The sequence below is a fragment of the Nuphar pumila genome, chromosome 11 (genome assembly GCF_984573655.1).
Source record: "Nuphar pumila chromosome 11, dmNupPumi1.hap1.1, whole genome shotgun sequence".
Lineage (NCBI taxonomy): Eukaryota > Viridiplantae > Streptophyta > Magnoliopsida > Nymphaeales > Nymphaeaceae > Nuphar > Nuphar pumila.
The window spans coordinates 887,989-907,888 of record NC_143259.1 but is presented as its reverse complement, the minus strand read 5'-3'; the positions used below and the strand labels follow the sequence as shown (position 1 = coordinate 907,888).

The 19,900-nt window shown below is 38.1% G+C and overlaps 1 protein-coding gene across 1 annotated transcript; it reads left to right on the top strand.

Annotated features, from left to right (window-relative positions):
* Positions 1-5,454: 5,454 nt before the first annotated feature.
* LOC149821552 (29 kDa ribonucleoprotein A, chloroplastic-like) lies at positions 5,455-15,925 on the top strand. The gene is made up of 4 exons (XM_089981225.1): positions 5,455-5,857; positions 6,686-6,787; positions 14,253-14,567; positions 15,654-15,925. The coding sequence occupies exons 1-4, from the start codon at positions 5,495-5,497 to the stop codon at positions 15,714-15,716; spliced, it is 843 nt and encodes a 280-aa protein (XP_089837351.1). The 5' UTR covers positions 5,455-5,494; the 3' UTR covers positions 15,717-15,925.
* The last annotated feature ends 3,975 nt before the right edge of the window (positions 15,926-19,900 follow it).

Below are 19,900 nucleotides of genomic sequence, written 5' to 3'. Positions count from 1 at the left end.
GCTTGGTTCAGTAATTCAGTATGGATATTGGTTTTTCAAGGGTTATTTGGCTCTCTGGCTGCGACCAAAATTTTCAGCTGCAAACATGAGTATTATTACGTACCTCACGGTTCCCAATCTAAGATCACGTCTGAGGTAAAGGGGAGCCCACCTTTCAAGGATCCATTATCAATATCAGCTTAAGTAAGAATTGAACAAGAACCATGCTAAAATTAAAAACAGGTCCATTTCCTGCCCACTACTCAGATCAGGTGCAATTTCATTGCACACTTTGAGTGCACTGCCCGGCTTGTCAGCTGTGGGGCCCCCTACAGAAAATAGAGGGCAGATCAGGTGCAGCGGCACACAAAAGTGGCAATGTGATTGCACGCACCCCCATCCTTTGGATCAGGCACACGTAATATATATGATTATCAAGCAAACAACTAGGGAAGAATATTTTGTCATGACAATCCTGTCTCATGAATGAAAGATGTGTGGGTGACTTTAATTAACTGGTGGGTTATGCAAGGGAGGGACGGGCTCATTAAGTGACTTGGTTGTCGGTGAGAAAAAATGAAAAAGGATGCACTGACTGCATTTTTTGATTCCATGGAGTCATTGAGCACGAACTGTGGATCACTCGAATCGTGCTCTTGTGAAACAAAGGGCATTTTTGTAAGATCTTGTATACGATGGGCTCTTGTGATTTGTAAAGCTCTCGAAGAGCTTACACATCAGTGGATCATCTTTGCGTTCGTGTTCACATTTTCCTCTTAAAAAAAGCCTTACACATCATAATTACATGATTCAAAACCATTGTAAAAACCCAAGCTTAAAAAAATAGTATTTCGGATCCGGGTCGGACCCGGACCTGTTAACCCGCCGCTAGGGTTATAAACAAAGGGGGCGATGGTTTTTCTTTTAAAACCCTTTCCCCTCCCCCGCACCGCTTGACACCCCCTTTTTCCCCCTCTTTTGAAACTCCCCCCCCCCCAAACCCCTCTTTAAATAATGCAAAGGGGAGGGCGGGTTCTCACGGCTTTCACCTCCCTCCTCCTCCCTCTCGAGTGTGCTCTCTCTCGCTCCTGGCGTGCGACCGAACCCTGACGCCGACAACCCCGCGTTCAACGCCTCTCAGGGGAGCCCGACGTCGACACTCCTCTCTCTCGTGCACGCCGTGTTCCGGTAGACCCTCGTCTGACAACCCCTTCTCAAGTAACCTCTCTCTCACTTCCTGCATTGTCTTCACCTCACCATCTTCTTCTTCTTTGACTTCTTCGTCTTCTTTTGTTTTTCGGTTGGTAGGCAGAGCCTATCTCTCCTCTTTTTCCAACCAGCAAGCAGGGGCTTCGACCTTGCTTGTCTCCCTGTTTCATCCTGCAGGCAGGGGCACCCCTGCCTGCTTCCTCTTTGGTCTTTGTCAGGCAGGGGCGAAGCCCCTGTCGCTTTAGCCATCCGACAGACACGAGCCTGCCCCTGTCTGCCCTTGCTTTTCTGGTAGGCAGGAGCGTCGCCCTGCTTCCTCCTGTTTTTAGGCAGGCCGGGGCAGAGCCTTTGCCACCCACCACGCCTCCCCTTGTCAGGCCGGGGGCAGGCTCGGCTTGACTGCAAGCCCACCTCTCACCCCTCTTCTATTGTGAGCAAGGTTTGGGCTTGACCTGATAGCTGAGCCCACCCTTCCCCAGACTCTACGGCTTCTCCAAACAAGAAGTGAGGCTCCCCCTACTCCCGCTTTAGGCTTATTGGGCCAGGGGGTCGGGCTCGGCCTGACAGTCGAGTCCCACCTTTGCCCCCGATCGAGGCAACCGGGCTTGCCACGTGCTTTGTATGTTTTCTTTTGAATATTTGTGTATTCACACATTTACCTTTTTTCAGCTTGCGCAACAGAGCCCGCTCATACCCTGCAATCCGAGCCATCATCACTTACGCTCAGAGACAATCACAACCTCGTAACTTTCCAAGGTAGGAGAAAGTTGCGCAAAAAGAGCAGTAGATGAACCGAATTAAGTTGAAATAATTAAAATGGCCATGCTAGATATGTCGAGATTTACTTTATTTTTTTTGTACTTAATTGTCTTGTCTATTTACTTTCCTTCATGTTTGTCGGTTGAGGTACGGTTTCGTACCTCGTGCATTATTTGCATATTTACTTGCATGTACAGATATTTGGCAGAGGTACAGATTCGTACTTCGTGTATTACTTACACTTGTTTGCCCATCTTTTGGTCGAGGTACGGTTTCGTACCTCATGCATTTTGCTTATACATTTTACACTCAGTGTGTGATTTCGCACATCGAGTATTGCTTGTACTTTGTTGTCACGCTATAATATGCACATGCTCGCAGTTATGGTATGCAAGTAAATACATCCTTGCATATATCACATTTTCACTCATTTTTAAAGGTTGCGAGTTGCACTTGTGCGCAATAGTTCTTTTTAAGATGGATTCCTTATGTGAATCCAGTTTTCAAATGCTCAATTTTGCAAAAACAAAGATTGAAAGTATTGCAAGTTGCGAAATCGCAACTAAGTCTTCCCAAGTCGATGCATTTACAAGAAACGTTGTACGACCTCGATTTGAGTTTACGATCCAATTCGGATAACCCTGACCAGGGGCATGAGCATGTGTTTGAGTGGGGTTCTCTTGAGTAACCCATACTTCGCTTATCGAACCTAGTATCACAAGACATGTGCAACATGTTGATACTGCAGTAAAATGGACGCAAGATCCATAGCGATCTCATATGTGCTAATGACACAATATTGTATTGTGGTTTTAAAAGACTAAAATGAGTCAAATGAGCACTTCTCTATTTATTTGAATCTTTGTGACGTTTTGTGTTGGGGTTTATTTTGAGAAACCATTACTCTTTCATCATAGTCGTACCTTTGGACAGTTACGATCATACCTTTGGATAGGTACGTCATGTGGGTGTTACGATGATCCGATGATGAGGTTGTGGCACCTTTGAAACATATAAATGATACGATGCCGAGATCACCTAAAATGGTGATGATTCACCTTCATAGACAAGATGCTCGAATTGGGTCGAAATGATCAGAGTATATAGAGTGGGTCTTCAATTAACTAACTCTGATGCACCCATTCAACCCGCTGACTCCTGTCAAGATAGAGGATGGGAAGGTACAAAAACTTTGATGAACAGGTTGTTAACAACCATCTCATGAGCAAATGACTCAGATTTTCCAGTCATCGAAGTTAGAAGAAATAAACTACCGTAATTATCCTAGGTGGTAGCTCCCGATGAGCAGGATGCATCCATAGTTTACGTATGCTTTAGAGAATACTCTTGATCACCAACTGTCTCTTTAGGAGTGGACTGAGTCAGCTATCCAGGGTATCATAAAATACATAGTATGATAAACCCTCAGATCAGTTTCGGTTGTTTCTAGAGTCATGCATTGTACGTACCCGTTTGGCCAGCTAATATCGAAACATAAGTTAAATCTGATCACAAAATTTGTTGAGTTATGCACATGTGATAATTTTAGCATGTGACATGCTCTACTACTTGTTGAACGATGTGTGTCTGTTGTAACATTGCTCTTGATAGTTTAATTGTTTATGCAGTTCTTTGCTTGTGGCAACTAGTCTACTCGTGCTAGTTAAATGCTTGAAATAATTATAGCTATGTTCATGATAGTTTGCAATATGACACTTTTAATATTAAACTGTTTATCTTAAATTCAATTATTTATTTGCTTATATGCTTGTCATATTAAATCATTTTGCTTAATTCTGTTTTATATTGTCATGTATGTGCACCTGCCAGTTTTTCGTGAAATTGACCCATTTTATGGGCATGTGATGTTTCGGACTGCGATGACACGATGACGTGATGAGATCAAAATAAAATATTTTTCTTGATGTTTCGCTCTTGAGGATATTTCAATAATTTGCATAAAGGTTTTCTTGAAATTCTCTTATTTGTATAAGTCTTAAATTATTAAAAATTGTATTTTCATAATCTCTTTGGTTTCTTGAAATGTACAGAGTTTCAAATCTATTTTTAAAAGAAAGTTTATGTTGTAATGCACCCAATGTTCGTTGACTTGTTTCAAAAATATTATTTTTCGCTTAATTACTATTTAAAACTGTGATAAACGAATGATTACAAAGCTTTCAAACTTTTCATAAAAAGTTATAAGTCCTGAATTTTGGAGCGTTACAACCATTCTATAAAAAATGAACCATATAAATAAGTGGACTATGAATCTACTCAAAATGAAAATATAATATAAAAGAATTAGTGTTTTCTACTGATATAATTTCATGTCTACATCAGTAAATTGTGTGTTTGTCTTGAGCAAATATGATGCATACGAGCGCGGAATCCATCATTTGACATAAGATGGGTTTCATCCTCCATTCTATACTAGCTGTCCAATTAACGGGTGGTCAGTCCATATTTTCACCTGGATGTGGATTGATCCTAGCTACCCAGCTGCTTCAGCTGGATGGCTAGGATCGACCCATCCTATGTCAACGGATTGGATCCTTTTGGGTGGATACCGATTGGATGTAGCTTCAGATTCAGACTGAACTATAGGTCTGTTCAGTCAGATTCAGATCCAAACGACCAAGATTCAACTTGATTTTGCAAGTGTCACAAATGCCCTTCTTTGGCAAGATCTCAGTGATGATGCATATGACGCTGTTTCGAAAAAATCTGGTAAGTCTCCCGAAAGTACCTACACATGAACAAGGCCCATGATTTTCAGGCAATAAAAGAGCGAAAGTGTCGAGAAAAAAAGTTAATTGGCTAGATTTGCCATATTTTCTAGTTTGAGTATTGTGAGAAAAGTGAGTGCCATCTGCATCATTCTTCCATTTTCATTTTGAGGGCATATTTTATGCTGCATGATGCAGCGCCTGCTACTGACAGCCACCCATCTTAACATTTCTCGAGAGGGAGACCACTTCCATCTCGATAGATGGGTGGCTGTGTGGACGACGTATGATGCACTCCTTAGTTTGGTGCAGAGCACCAGTAATTTGAAAATAGTAATGGTTAGGGGGAACCGTACTCTTTATTTGAATGCATTTCAAAATATCCGCTTCAAACATAAAATAGCATTTTATCTTTTTTATAAGAGCAACTGGTCTGGTCATGTTGTGATGATATGTTCCTTTGTTGAACAAATTCAATAATGAGATCCCTTTGGAGTTTGGACACTTAATTTGATGAAAAACACACACGAAGAATTCGAAACATAAAGTATGAAATTAGCAGCTAAATGTAATGACAGAGATGTTAAGCGGCTTTATGTAAATAGGTGATAAATAAAGCAGTTTCTTATACATTATTAAGATAAAAATAGGAAAAAATACAGAAAAAAATGTTAAAATATTTAAAATAAAAACGGCGATATTTTTTAAGAAGACGGGATATTTGTTTCCGACCCTAAGATTCCTGAAAACCCCTCCCACTTCTATAAATATCGTCTCTCTCTCTCTCTCTCTCAAAACAAACCTTATCGTCTCTAGCCATGGCTGCCTCTATCCTCTTTCCTTCAGTTTCTCTCTCTAGGGCCGCTCCGGAAACTCTCGTTTCCATCCAAACCAGAGTTCCCTGCGCTTCTCTCGTCTCTCTAATCCCTTCCGCAGCCAAACCCCTCTCCCTTACCAGCAGTAAGAAGAGGGCTCCCTCTCTTTCCTTCCTCAGAAATGTCTCTCTTTCCGCAGACTACTATCAGGACCAAGAAGAGGAGGAGGAGGACGGGGGGTTTTCCTCCGGAAAGCGTTCCTTCTCTCCCGACCTGAAGCTCTTTGTGGGCAACCTGCCGTTCAACGTCGACAGCTCGAGACTCGCAGGGTTGTTCGAGCAAGCGGGGAACGTCGAGATGGTCGAGGTGATTTCTTAGCTTCTGGTCCTGAGAAATTTGGGATTTCCCGTTTGTTGGGTCTTATTTATCTGCTTTTCTTAACTTGGATTTTCTTTTCTTGCCTTGTGCGATGGGGCTTTTCGGTTGTTCAAGAGGTTGCTATCTCCTCCTGCCTTCTTGGTGTTTGCATTTCGTACGAAACTATGTAATTTTCCCTTTGTGCACGCGTGAACGAGCTAGAGGGATTTCCTATCACTTAGTGTTTTGGATTCATAATGTTGGTCCTAACTTGGGTCGAAAAATTTAAACTTGCATTTGGGGAATATGGCACTAGACCGGGCCAAGTATCACGCACAGTGAAATAAATTCTTATCTTATCTTATGCTCTTGGTTAAATTGTTTCTGTCCTTTCGCCATGGACTATAGTAGGATGGATGCGCATGTTCTGGCTTAGATTTCAGAACCTTGATTGGGTGGTTCCAAGAAAACCGCCAAACACGTGAATGTGATTCCTGCCAGTGGGAGGCCGCTGCTTCTAAGAAAACCACCAAATGCAAGTTGGTTCCTGCTAGTAGGGGGATGGTGCTATGAATTATGGACTATGACTTATCTAAGACTTGAGAGAGGTGAATGATGCTATCACCTCATCCCTTGTCGAATTTTTATCAGTTTGGCTGCGATAGTAGTCTCTCATGCTGCGTCAGTTTATGTTTTGGGCCATCATTTAGATACTATACACCCCATTTTAGGAAATGATGATTGATACTTTTTGTTAAGTGGTTGGATATTTAAATTAATTCCCAGCATATTCGTCATCTGTTTGATTTTTAAGACTATGGAAAATTGGTATGACAGGTCATTTATGACAAATTGACTGGAAGGAGCCGAGGTTTTGGGTTTGTGACAATGTCAACTGTGGAAGAAGTGGAACGTGCTGAACAGCAGCTTAATGGTTATGTAAGTTTTCAAATATCTCAATTATCAATTGAAGCATATGAAAAAGCCGGAATAAATCGATTCACTTTAAATCATCAGGATTTCTATATGCTAGCATCACTTGGTTTTTAGTTCTATGCATAGGTGATGGATGTAGTGATTGATTGCTCCCTCATCATCATGGGAACCTTTAATATGAATCAATTTTAGCTGTTTGTTCCTTTTGTCTTATCCTTGTATCACCAATTTTTTGATCAGTGATGATTAATTTTCAAAAACTTTTTCTATTTGACGAGTTTGTAATCCAAAGAGCAGAAACTATATTATGTGATCCAGATGTTTTGAACTGAGCTCACACAGTTCTCAAATTACTATCTTCAGAACCGTGGAAGCTTAGATATGTTGACCAGTTACCAATTCGTTTAGGTGGGAAGAAAATGTGTTGTTATCTGCTCATAGGTAGTGGATTCCTGGTTGTAATATTTGTCTTCCAAACGAAAAGTTAGAGATGATTGTTTTTTTTTTCTTTCATATTTTTTAATAATTAATTAAAATTAACTCACAATATTTTTTTTTTGTTGAAGAGTTCTTTTTTTAATTTTTTGTAACATGTTAATGTATGGTGCATGCACACACTCTAAAGAAGCACATAAATATTGGTGATAATCAAGTCTACTAAGGACTTGATAAGAATATTCACTCACAAAATGCACTAAGGCACATAAATATCACAAAATGCACTAAGGCACACATACAAAATATCAGCCTTTTATTAAGAGGAATCCTCACTAAAAACATGAACTACAATGGGGCATTTCCCCTATATTTATACACAAGGGGAGGCAAATTAGCCGTTGGGCTAGCCTAGAGCCATTGGGAGCTGCCCAATGCTTAGTCAACAAGTTAAACAAATAAAAAAAGAAAAAAGAAAAGAAATAAAAAAAAGAAAGAAAGAAAAATACAAATTACAATAGAGAATCTATCTATATACGACGTATACTTGAATATATATATATATATATCAGTGTTGTTAAAAGCGTTGAGGCATAGCGAGGCGCTCCACCAAAATCTGAGGCGAGGCGTAAAGCGTAAGCCTCAAAAAAATTTTTTTTTAAACTTAAAAAAATTAAAAAAATTATCTAAAATTATAAATAAATAAGAAATGCTTTATTGATGAAGCGCCAACCAACACGAAATAAAAAATCTCAAATAAATACGAAAAAAATATGAGATTAAGATGTAAAAGTAACATTAATGCAACAACTTGATCTACTTAAGTATCTAAGAAATAAAATATGCGCATTCATTCAATAAAAAATTAACAACGAAATGCATATTAGCATTAACAACATCATATGGACATAATTAAAAAATGCATGTTAGCATTAACAACTAATCAATTCAATGGATTCAACATATCTTTTGATTTTTTTTCTTCCTCAACCGAATGTAGCATGTTGTGCACGGCTTGCCAAATCAATTCAATGACTGGCAACTTTTAAATCTTTTTTTATGACACCACAATAACGTGCTCAACTGACTACTAAAAGAGATAAAACCATTAAGAATTGATTTAGCATGTTAGCACCCTTGACAAAACGGTCTGGACCAAAGGTCCGCCATAGTAAATCAAAAGAAAATCCTAATTTAAGTAATTTAAGCTAATAAACTAGAATAAATCAAACAAAAAATAATTAATGTTAAAAACCTAAGAGGATTCTTGGAGCTGCAGTAACAAAGTCTCATAATCAACACTCAAAAGAAGTAGGGCATTTATCCTACACCTTAAAGAAACCTAAAAAGATGACCAGCAGATCACAATCTATATAGGAGATTTCAGACAGAGGGCTGCAGTCCATTCATCCTTTGCAAATCAAAAGATGGAAAGATAAGTCAAAGAAAAAATAGAAAATACAAACCGAGAACAAGAATGGGGAAAAAGTGAAACTTACCCAAAATGTACAAACTGTGTGTTTCAAATGAACGAACTCGTTTCCTCCTTTCTCTCCGACAACAAACCCTAATACACCCAAACAAATTTTTGCCCCCCGAACTCATCTCCTCCTAACTCGTCTCCTCGGTTCTTTGTTTTTTAGAAAACAACAGGCCCCCAACTGCGTGATTCTCAGAAAATATAACATTAGGGTCGGGGGGGGGGCTGTTATTTAAAACCTATTTTTTGACCCTCATTTGACCAAAAATCTGAGGCATATACGCCTCACCCCGAGGCGTGCGCCTCAAGGCGTATGAGGCGCACGCCTTGGGGTATTTGCGCTTTACACCTGCGCCTCAAGGCACAAAGGCCCTCGCCTTGAGGCGAGGCACGCTTTTTGCGCCTTGAGGCGCACTTTTAATAACACTGATATATATATATATATATATATATATATATATATATATATATATATATACATACAGTCAAGCATATACATATGTACAACACATGAATTTTTAACACTCTCCCTCAAACTTATGGTGCAATCACCGAAAGTTTGTCAAAAAGAAAGTTGAATCTTGGCGAGTAGAGAGCCTTGGTGAAGAAATCAGCAAGTTGATATTATGATGTCACATAGGGAAGATCAATAGTCTTCTTTAAGTATTCTTCACGAACAAAGTGGCAATCCATTTCTATATGCTTAGTCCGTTCATGAAATGTGTGATTCCGAGCAATGTATATGGAACTCTTGTTGTCACAGCATAATCTTGTAGGATTCTGAAGATGAACTCCCATATCTAAAATCAGTTGTTTGAGCCACACGATCTCCATGGTAATGGTGATCATTGCTCTATACTCAGTTTTTGTTGATGACAACATTTTTTGTTGCTTTTTGTACTTTCACGAAATCAAGGATTTCCCTAGAAATACACAAAAACCAATTGTTGAACGCCTGTTATTCGGATCTCCTCTCCAATCAACATCTGAGTAAGCAATGAGATCTAATGAGGAAGAAGAAGATAGAAAGACTCCCTTATTGATGATGCCTTTAATGTATTTGATGATTCTCATGACTGCACCCATATGAGCTGACGTGGGAGAATGTTGAAAGTGATTGACCACGTGGACAACATGAGTTATATCAGCTCTTGTAATACTTAGATACATAAGAGATCCAACCAGTTGTTTGAAGGGAGTTGGATTGTCCAAAGGAACCCCATCATCAACTCGCGTTTTCGTTTCAACAATCCCTGGAGTATCAACAACTTTGTCATCTGACAATCCTGACCTGTCAATGATGTCTAAAGCAAACTTTGTTTGTGACAATACATATCCTATGTTAGAATATGACATTTCTATTCCATGAAAGTATGTTAGAAAACCAAGATCAGTCATTTCAAAAGTGTTTTTCAAAAACTGTTTTACTTTTTTAATTCCTTCTTTGTTACTCCCTATAATCAACATATAGAAGAAGAATTACAATACATGCAGAAGAATTCTTGACAAACAAAGTCATGTCAGTATAACATGGTTTGAAACCATATTTGGTAATAACATCGTTAAATGTGTCAAACCAGGCTTTAGGTGCTTGTTTGAGCCCATACAAGGTTTTTCTTAATCCAAGCACCTTGCCTTTAGAAACTACTAACTCGGGTAGAACATCTATATATACTTCCTCATTAAGGGTGTCATTTAAAAATATATTCTTAACATCCATTTGAAATATATTTCAATTTTTAACAACTGCAATAGCTACAAGGATTTTAACAGTGGCCATCCTAGCAACAAGGGCAAAGGTCTCTTCATAATCTACTTTATACTCTTGAGAATATCCTTTGGCAACTAACCTGACTTTATGTCTTTCCTAGGATACATCACTCTTTGTCTTGACTTTGAAGATCCATCTACAACCTATGGTTTTCTTCTTGGGTGGTAAATTTCGGATTTTCCAAGTGTTGACACCTTCAAGAGCAAGGAAGGTTCAAAGTATGAATGAATGACTAAAAGACATGCTCTATGTTTAGGAGAGAAAGAGTTGTAAGAAACAAATCTATTGGGAATCCTTGGAGTTCGCTCAGATCTACGAATGATAATTTGTTCAGAGGGAGCTTCTAATGATTCATAACCATTTTGATTTAGATTTTCAGTGGATATGTTCCTATTTCTTCTAGTGTATACTATTGGTTCAACTGTTGTTCTACTCTCAATAGAAGATTCCATAGAAGTTTCTTGATTATCATCACACCCATAATTATAAAGTAATTTAAATAAGAAAGAGTAATCAACATTTACATCTTGTGACATACATCCTTCAAATCCACTTTCATTTTCAAACAAAGTTAACATTCCTTAAAACAATGAGTTTATCATTTTTGACATCATAACAATTAAACCCTTTTTGTGATTCAGAATAACCAATGAAGGCACAAGGAACAACCTTGGAAGATAGTTTGTCTCCTTTATCATTTAAAACATAACACTTACAACCAAAAATTCTAAGTCTTTGATAATCAGGTTCATACTTAAACAGTTTTTCAAAGAGAATTTCATTTGATAGAGGTTTTGAAGGCATCTTATTTATAAGATATATTGAGGTTAGGGCACCTTCGGCCCAAAAGTTTTTGAAAACATTCCTAGAAATAAATAGCGTCCTTGTAGTCTCTATAATATGTCTATGTTTCCTTTATGAAATTTTGTTTTGTTGTGGTGTTTTAAGACACGATCTTTGGTGCAAAATTCCTTTATTTTCTAAGAATTGTTTGAAATCATTTGATAAATACTCTCCCCAAGAGTCCATTCTTAGGATTTTAATCTTGCTTTAAAATTGAGTTTTGATCATGTTATGAAAGTTTTTAAAGGATGCAAACACATTAGATTTAAATTTAAGAAAATAAATCCAACAGTATCTAGTATAATCATCAATAAACATAACATAGTAGGAGAATCCTCCTTTGAAAAGTATCAGAGCAGGACCCCACACATCCGAATGGACCAACTCAAAAGGCATGGAGGAGTAAAAAGTCCTTTGTCCAAAAGGCAAAGATATCATTTTTTCAAGTATGCATTTCTTGCATTCAAAATTGTCTTTGCAAAGGTCCTTAGTAATAGGCACAAAATTTAATTTCCTTACATTTGGATGACCAAGTCTATGATGCCAAACTTTGATATTTTTTGTTTGTGCAATATTATAAAAAAGACTTTTTTGAAATACAAAGAGAATTCATGTAGTAAAGATCTCCTTGCCTAGAACCTTCCCCAATCAATTTCCCAGACTAACGATCCTGCACTCAACATTTGTTTCATGATAATACAATATCACATCCGTGATTCGAGATTTGAGAGATGGAAAGTAAGTTAAGATGTAATTTTGGTATAAGTCTAACTTTTGGAATGTAAAACTTGTGTTTTGTCAAATTGTCTTTAGAATTTTCAATACCCTTTATTTTTAAAGAGGTTCTATCACAGTATAAACAAAAGATGCATTTGAGTTAGGTTGACATTTGGATAGAATAGACTTATGTGGGGTCATATGAAATGAAGTTGCAGAATCAAGAAACCAAGAACACATACCAGGAGTTGAAGGATATGCAATGTCGACCCCCGATGTAGATCCTTTAAGAAATAGTTCTAATGCCTCTCTCAATTGAGACAAAGATTTGGAGAGATCTTTGAGGCTTATGATGTCTTCTTTTTGCTTTGATGGAGCTGCAACAACTTCCTTTTCACGAGGTCTATAGTCCTTTTTGAATTTAGGACATTGAGGTTTAATGTGACCAGGCTCATGATAATTGTGACAAATTATTTTGTATTCTCCTATATTTTGATTTTTATTGAAGTGAGGAGGCCTACAAGGCTTGATATAATTTTTCGGTTTGAAAGCGGCAAGAGCACAATCATCTCCTTGATTGTTACTAGGTGTAGCAAGAACGCTATCACTTTTGCTCGTATTAAGTCTAGTTTCTTTTTCACTAAGTTTAGTGGGAATTTCATGAATAGAAGGAAGTGACGAGGAAGATAGCAAAGAGACCCTAGTTTGTTCAAACTCGGGTCTCAAACCATAAAGAATGGTAAAAAGTCTATCTTCTTCAACTTGAGCCCTCCGCGTCTCAATAAACTTTCCTTCCCATTTTGGTTCAAATTGAGTGAGTTGAGTCCAAACGGAAGACAACTACATAAAATAATCTCTAACATTCTTATATCCTTGTTTGATGTTTCTAGCCTTTTCTTGAAGGTAATACTTAATTATGAGCCATATCCTTCTCGGTGAACATACATTTAAGATATTCCCATGTCTCACTTGCCTTTTTGTAACATAAAAGATTTGAGGCAATCTTGGTTTCAACCCCACTTAGCATCAAAGATAGAATTTTAGCATTTTTTATGTCCCATTCATCTAACTTTTTATACTTTCTTTTCCTTCAAGATTTGTCTTGACACCATTTTCACGTATAGTAACTGTAGGAGTAGGTTCAAATATAGTACCTCTAACTTACCCTCATAATCCTTGACCTTTTATGAATGTCTCCAAGTGTCCCACCCAAATGATGTAGTTGCTAGTCAAGCTTGAATGGTGGAACAAAGTTGGAGTTGCTTGAGTTATGTGACAAGAATTCAGCCATGTTGAAGAGGAAGGAATCACAATAAAAAAAAGATCAGCAGCATGCTTTACGAGGCAGCCTCCACGAATCAATATAAGCAAAATAGCCAACCCGGCTCTGATGTGATAATCAAGTCTACTAAGGACTTTATTCACTCACAAAATGCAATAAGGCACATAAATATCACAAAATGCAATAAAGCACACATACAAAATATCAGCCTTTTATGAAGTGGAATCCTTACTAAAAACATGAACTACAATGTGGCATTTCCCCTATATTTATACACAAGAGGAGGCAGATTCCCAACGGCTAGTCAAACAAAAAAATAAAAAATAAAAAATAAAAGAAATAAAAAAAAATTACAATAGAGAATCCATCTATATACAATATATATATATATATATATATATATATACAAGACATGAATTTCTAACAACAGACTTGCACACAAATACAGGGTCATGTGAGACCATGATGTCTTCAAGTTAAAATATTTGTCCTTTGTGTGCATGCATGTGCGCATGCCTGTGAACTTTGAAAAGCTTAAACAATGTTTTCTTACTTTTTTCTTTATATAAAAGCTATACTCACACTTTCTATTTGAGATCACAACCTACACCTCTTATCGCGCATGGAGGTGCACTGCCAGTTATGCAATTCTGGGCTTGGCTATAACTAAGCATGTCACCCCTAAGCCTGTTTGGTCATGGTGAGTAATTATGTTTGTGCATAACTATGAAAGCAGCTGCAAAGTCTTGATCGGACCATAGTTTTATATGGTATTTTTGTTGAATATAAGATGATTCCATTTTTCCACTGGTTACCTTAAACTTAAAGTCATAGGTTCGGCAAATGGATATGAGCTTAAGTCAATGGTCGCCTGATTCAGAAATAAGTTAAAATTGATTCTTTTGATATCTTCATGAGAAAAGTCATGTTGGTGATGCAGGAACTTGAGGGTCGAACATTGAAGGTAAACTCTGGACCTCCACCACGAAAGCTTGATGCCTCCCCTAGAGGTTCTCGAGGTGGGGGAAGTTTGATTGACTCTCCAAACCGTGACTCTCCAAACCGAGTGCATGTGGGGAATCTATCATGGGGAGTTGATGATTTAGCTTTAGAGACCCTCTTCAGTGATCATGGAAAAGTTATGGAAGCCAAAGTTGTATATGATAGGGAAAGTGGGCGTTCTAGAGGCTTTGGGTTTGTAACGTACAGCTCTGCAGAGGAGGCCAATGATGCTATCGACTCGCTTGATGGTGCTGTAAGTATAAGAAATCTTTTCCAAATTTCTCACGTATCTTGGATTGTTTGTGTATGCATGATATGATTTTGCCTGCAGCTTTCTATCAAATTTGAGCTGTAACCAAAATCCGTTGCATCTTTTCTGCTGACATTATGTCAAATAGTAGGAAATTTAAATTTGTAAATGATTTTTGTCTTGTTGCATAATCTTTTATGACAAACTTCTGCAAGTGTTTAAGTGGCTACACCTTCCTCTTTATTTTTTTTTGTTTGAAGAAGACCCAACTACCTGCCTCAGATCTTTAAGGGCTGGAGTTAAAAGAGGCCAAATGAGAGTTTCAGCTGAAATCTAAACGCTCTTATGAATAGGGGGATGTTTTAGGCTTTATGAATTGCCAAGCTGGTCTGGTGGCAATGAACATACACTTCTGTTTTGGTTAACTCATCCTTGTGATTGTGCGGAATGAGATCCAAAAAGCATCAGTTGCGCCAAATTGGTGGATTCCTGATTGATGGTTCTATTTTGGTTGGGTAGGTTGCATTGTCCGATCTGATGATGAACCTGTACTGAAATGGCCTTAATCCAGATTTACGATTGATTTCAAAGCTTGGCTGCAAATGTTGGCGCGATGTAGGACAGAGACCAGAAGTCTCATATCCATGTCAAGAGTGAATATCCATGTCATGTCATGCCTTAAAGTTGGTTTGAGTTTTGGGTCATGATCAGGTGTAGAACGGGTGTCATCTGGTGATTCATTTTGGGGCTTGGGTGTTATTTGGTCTATTGAGCCCTTGATTTATCTGACTGGGGTCCACCTCCACTATTTGATATTATATCCAATTAGACACTCTTATCTGTATTTGGAGTTTGCCCATGATGTGAAACCTAAGGTTAAGCTAGGTCACTTTTTCTGCTGGTGTTTGTCCGGTTACTTGAGTTCTTGTGTTGATCAAAGATTATGGTAAGTGAAACCTGACCAGGTCCTAGCCTATCATTTTCAAGCTTTGTAAAGTTCAAGTGGATTACTGCACAAGGAATGGTTTCTGCTCCCTTAATATTGCTTCCTGCATTTCACACTGTGATGACAGAATGTCTCTGATGCAGGAATTGGATGGAAGACCAATCCGAGTGAGTTTGGCTGAAGCTCGGCCAAAGCGTCAATTTTAATCAGCAAAGTTTGCAGTTAGGTCTTGTACACCTCAGCGGGGGGGGGGGGGGGGGAGAAAAAGAAAGAAAAGATGACTATGGCAATCTCTGCGTGTACTTTGGCCTAGATGTGAAAGCCATGTGGATTCAATGTTTTTTTTGCCTTTTACCTGGAGGGTAAGGTAATAGTACTGTAATTTTGAAGTTGAGCTTAGTATTACTAAATTAAATCTCTCTGTGTGTGTGTTTATTCTGTTGAGTCACTTGGTTTTCTTGGAACGAGGTCAAAATGCTAGGAAAGAAAGGAAAATTCAAAGTTTCTCTAACAGATTGGATGATTAGTTTTCTTGTCAAAACTCTCCCGCAAATTGGAGTGGATCTTGGCTTTTCGGGTGCCTTGAAGGACTTTTGACAAGTCAGTTGACTGGAGAAACTGAAATGGTCAGGACGGTCTGCCACACTGGCGGATTCTTTGTGTTTCAACAGCTTTTGGTTAAGTTGCATTGCAGCCTGCAGAGGGTTGTGACTAGTCGTTTTAGTTCTTAGTTGGTGGTTCTTATTCGTTCCTCTTATGGCATGGCTCGTGCTGAAATGTACATGCTCAAGTTGCACTACTTACCCACTCAACTAAGAAAAATTTAGTTTTTCTGTTACATGTGTTTTGTGCATCGATGGTAATCACAAGGCCCTCCTAAGGCACATAAAAAAAGGACCGTTAGGCCTTCCCGATATTTTATGACCTCAGAAGACGGGAGATTTTTATAATTTTGATGCTTTCTTCTCACGGGTTGGACGGGTATGCATTACAGTTCATCATACATGCACCGACAACCCATGCATGTGATTGTTACGTTCTATACCACCAACCATTTTGCATTGTTCAAAAAATGGTTATTTAAGAAGGCTTCAGAGGGTCTTACAAAAAGTATTCTTAACTTCAGTGCCGGTTGGTGTCAAGACAGGCTCCAACATGGGGTCGAATTAAATAGATGGATGGTTAGGTTGCACCATCAAGAGAGGTGTGTCATGATCTAATCCCATGGGGTTATCCCCAGTTTTTGCCTATTAAAAATGCAAAAGCACGGCCCTCAACATTGTGCTTCCAAAAACAGACCATGAGTCTCTGATTATATTGTTTGGGGTCAATTAGGCCGAGGTGCGATCACATCATGTCGGATTCGAGATATAATGGTGCGTTTGGGCATGGAGAAACGCCATGCGATATGACAGGATTGATGAGATATAGTATTCCTGTTTCTGGTGACATTTTTAAAATTATATATATATATATATATATATATATATATATATATATATATATATATATATATATATATATATATATATATATATATATATATATATATATATATATATATATATATATATATATAAGAGTAATGGGCAGTTGCTAAATTGACCCTCCGTCACATTAGGGTGGGAACTGCAAAAAAAAACACCGGGAAGGGCAGAAAAACCCATTTAGAACGTATCAATTTTGCACTTACCCATTTCTCTCTCTCTCTCTCTCTCTCTCTCTCTCTATATATATATATATATATATATATATATATATATATATATATATGTGTGTGTGTGTGTGTGTGTGTGTGTGTGCAGGAAATTTTAGGCTTGGCGTCTTTGGGCTGCCTGTGGATCATGATCAACTTTGTGAACTGTAGCTGCAAAGCTGCACCTATATTCTCAGGTTTATTCATCCTTTTACAATGAGTTGTCTTCCGCATCTTTGCTTTCAAGTCTTGAACTTCTGCAACGTTCTAGGGGTGTCAACGGGCCTGGTTTACCCGGACCCGACCCGAACCAAACCCTATAGGCTATAGGGTCCGGGTATGGTGATAAATAATAAGGCATGGTTAAGACCCGGGTTTGAACCCAAAGGTTCAATTAATACATGAACCCAGGTATAGTTTGTGAAATTTTATATCAGACCCAGACCTGACCCGAGTTCCGATTAAGACCCGCAAATTTTCAATGTAAAAATGATAAAAAAATATGCTTTTACCCGGTATGGTTGGGGTCTGGTTCATGTAGTTCTTATCAGATTTGGGTATGGTTTTTCTTATAATGGACCCGATTAAAACTGGATCCAAACCTGATACCATACCCCGAAGATGTGTTCAAGTCTGGTTCCACCTGGGTCCAAACCAAACCCTACCCCTTGACACCCCTATAACGTTCCCTACAGGAATCAATATTTTGAACTTGGACAAAATTTCTGCCTCAAAGGATCTCCCATTTTGAAACCAGAACTAACACATCGGGTGATTCTCCCCTTTCAGAATATTTGGACTGTGCTTATTGTCCCACCAAAGGTTGTCAGTTGAAAGCTAGCATCCAGACAATCCTGCTTTAATAACAAACTGGTTTGCCAGTATATACAAATGCAGAATATGAGTATGGCGTCTTTTGAAAGTTCGTACCCGTAGTAAATACTCAAACAAGGTCTCTCTCTCTCTCTCTCTCTCTCTATATATATATATATATATATATATATAGAGAGAGAGAGAGAGAGAGAGAGAGAGAGGGGAAAACAGCATTTTTAGTGCTTTGCTGGGCGTAGCTAGGATTCATGTGAGGGGGGGGAGGGGGGGCAAACAGGTGTAGCAAAAAAAAATTTTATTTGTGCGATAGTCGGGGGTTCTGGGGCAGCGCCCCTGAATTTTTTTTTTTGAGATAAAATAAAAAATGGCTACAATTATCAATAAAAATCTATTTCATATGGACAAATCAAACTATTTGCTGCAGTCTGGGCTGGGCTACAAAAATGGATAAAAATCTATTTCATATGGAATCAGGGCTGGGCTTTTAAAAAAATAAATAAATTTTTTTTAACTGTTTCGGGAGGCAGGACTGGGCTACAGCCCAGTCCTGCCTCCCCCTAGCTACGCCTTTGGCTACATCAAACCCTACAAATGTGATCTAAACTGGCTTTGGAGCATGCACTTATGACATATAAGCGGGGATTTTTGATGGCTTATAAAATAAACAGCCTGCAAAGTTACAAAATTTTACAGCTTTTTACAGAAAAAAACCATGTTTTTTGTTAGTGTGGAGGATTCTAGGTTGCCCTAGACTTTTTATATTTGAAGAGGGCAATCTATCTTTTTAAGTGTGAGGGTGTGTATCTCAATCTTAATAAAGGATCTCAGTGTAGCCGTGAACTTAGGCAACTTTTGCCAAACCATATAAAATCTTTATTGGTTGTGTGATCGATTTGTTTCTCTTCTTCTCATTTTTGTTTTCTTTGATCTATCAATACTGCGATCTATTGATAATGTGTTGAGTTCTCTAACAGTTTTGCATCAAAGAAATGTGTGGCCCATTATAATCAGACCAGAACGCATCAATGAGGTTCGATTGAGTGAATACAGCTTGCATCCATGATTTCCAGCCATGTTGAACAATAATGGCCTTTTATATATATATATATATATATATTTTGATGGGTAGGTGCTTGACGCTTTTTTGTGTCTATGGGGTGTCTACCAAACTTTGGAAAGATTGTTTTTATTTTTTCTAAAATCTGATCATACATATGTGATCTACGTGCTTGATTTTTGTGGGAATCGATTTTTGGATCATCCAATTCCAACACCAATTTAGGTTTTTATAAGATTAAAAAAATCAACAGTCTACAATTTTAAAAATATTTAATGCTTAAAAATAATTTTTTTCAAGTGTGATTTTCTAGCAAATCGATCATGCAGAACACCTCTATAAGGTGAGATTTTTGAAAAACAACCTGAAAACTCTTATCCAAGCCCAGTTGACACAAAAAGCATTAGACACCTACCCATATAACTAAGAGCACGTGGGCATGCACGTCTTAGCAAGGAGTTGGAAGAAGTCTTGCGTATCTATGTCAGCCCATCTAAGTTTAATGGGTAATTGCAGATGTAAGTTTGCTGTTTTAGTGACCACTATTGCGATTAGGTTGTGTTTGTAATATCTAGCATCCTATTGATAATGACAGAATTCGACGCCTTACATTAAGAAAAAGGAGCAAAAATGGATGTGAATCTGGTTCAATACAGCTCACACCTCTGTCAATCCTGACCTCATCCATGTTTTTCTTGAATGACAAATGCCAGAGAAGACAATCACTCAATTTCTGGATCCCATTCTCCTCTCTTCCCCCATCTCTTTGTCCTCTTCTCTTTTGCTTTTGTCTCCCTTTATTTATT

Excerpts from the sequence above, each read along its gene's own strand:
- LOC149821552 (XM_089981225.1), top strand. The coding sequence starts at position 5,495 with ATGGCTGCCTCTATCCTCTTTCCTTCAGTTTCTCTCTCTAGGGCCGCT. Across the intron at positions 6,788-14,252 it reads AACAGCAGCTTAATGGTTAT|GAACTTGAGGGTCGAACATT; the intron begins GTAAGTTTTCAA and ends TTGGTGATGCAG. Across the intron at positions 14,568-15,653 it reads TCGACTCGCTTGATGGTGCT|GAATTGGATGGAAGACCAAT; the intron begins GTAAGTATAAGA and ends TCTCTGATGCAG.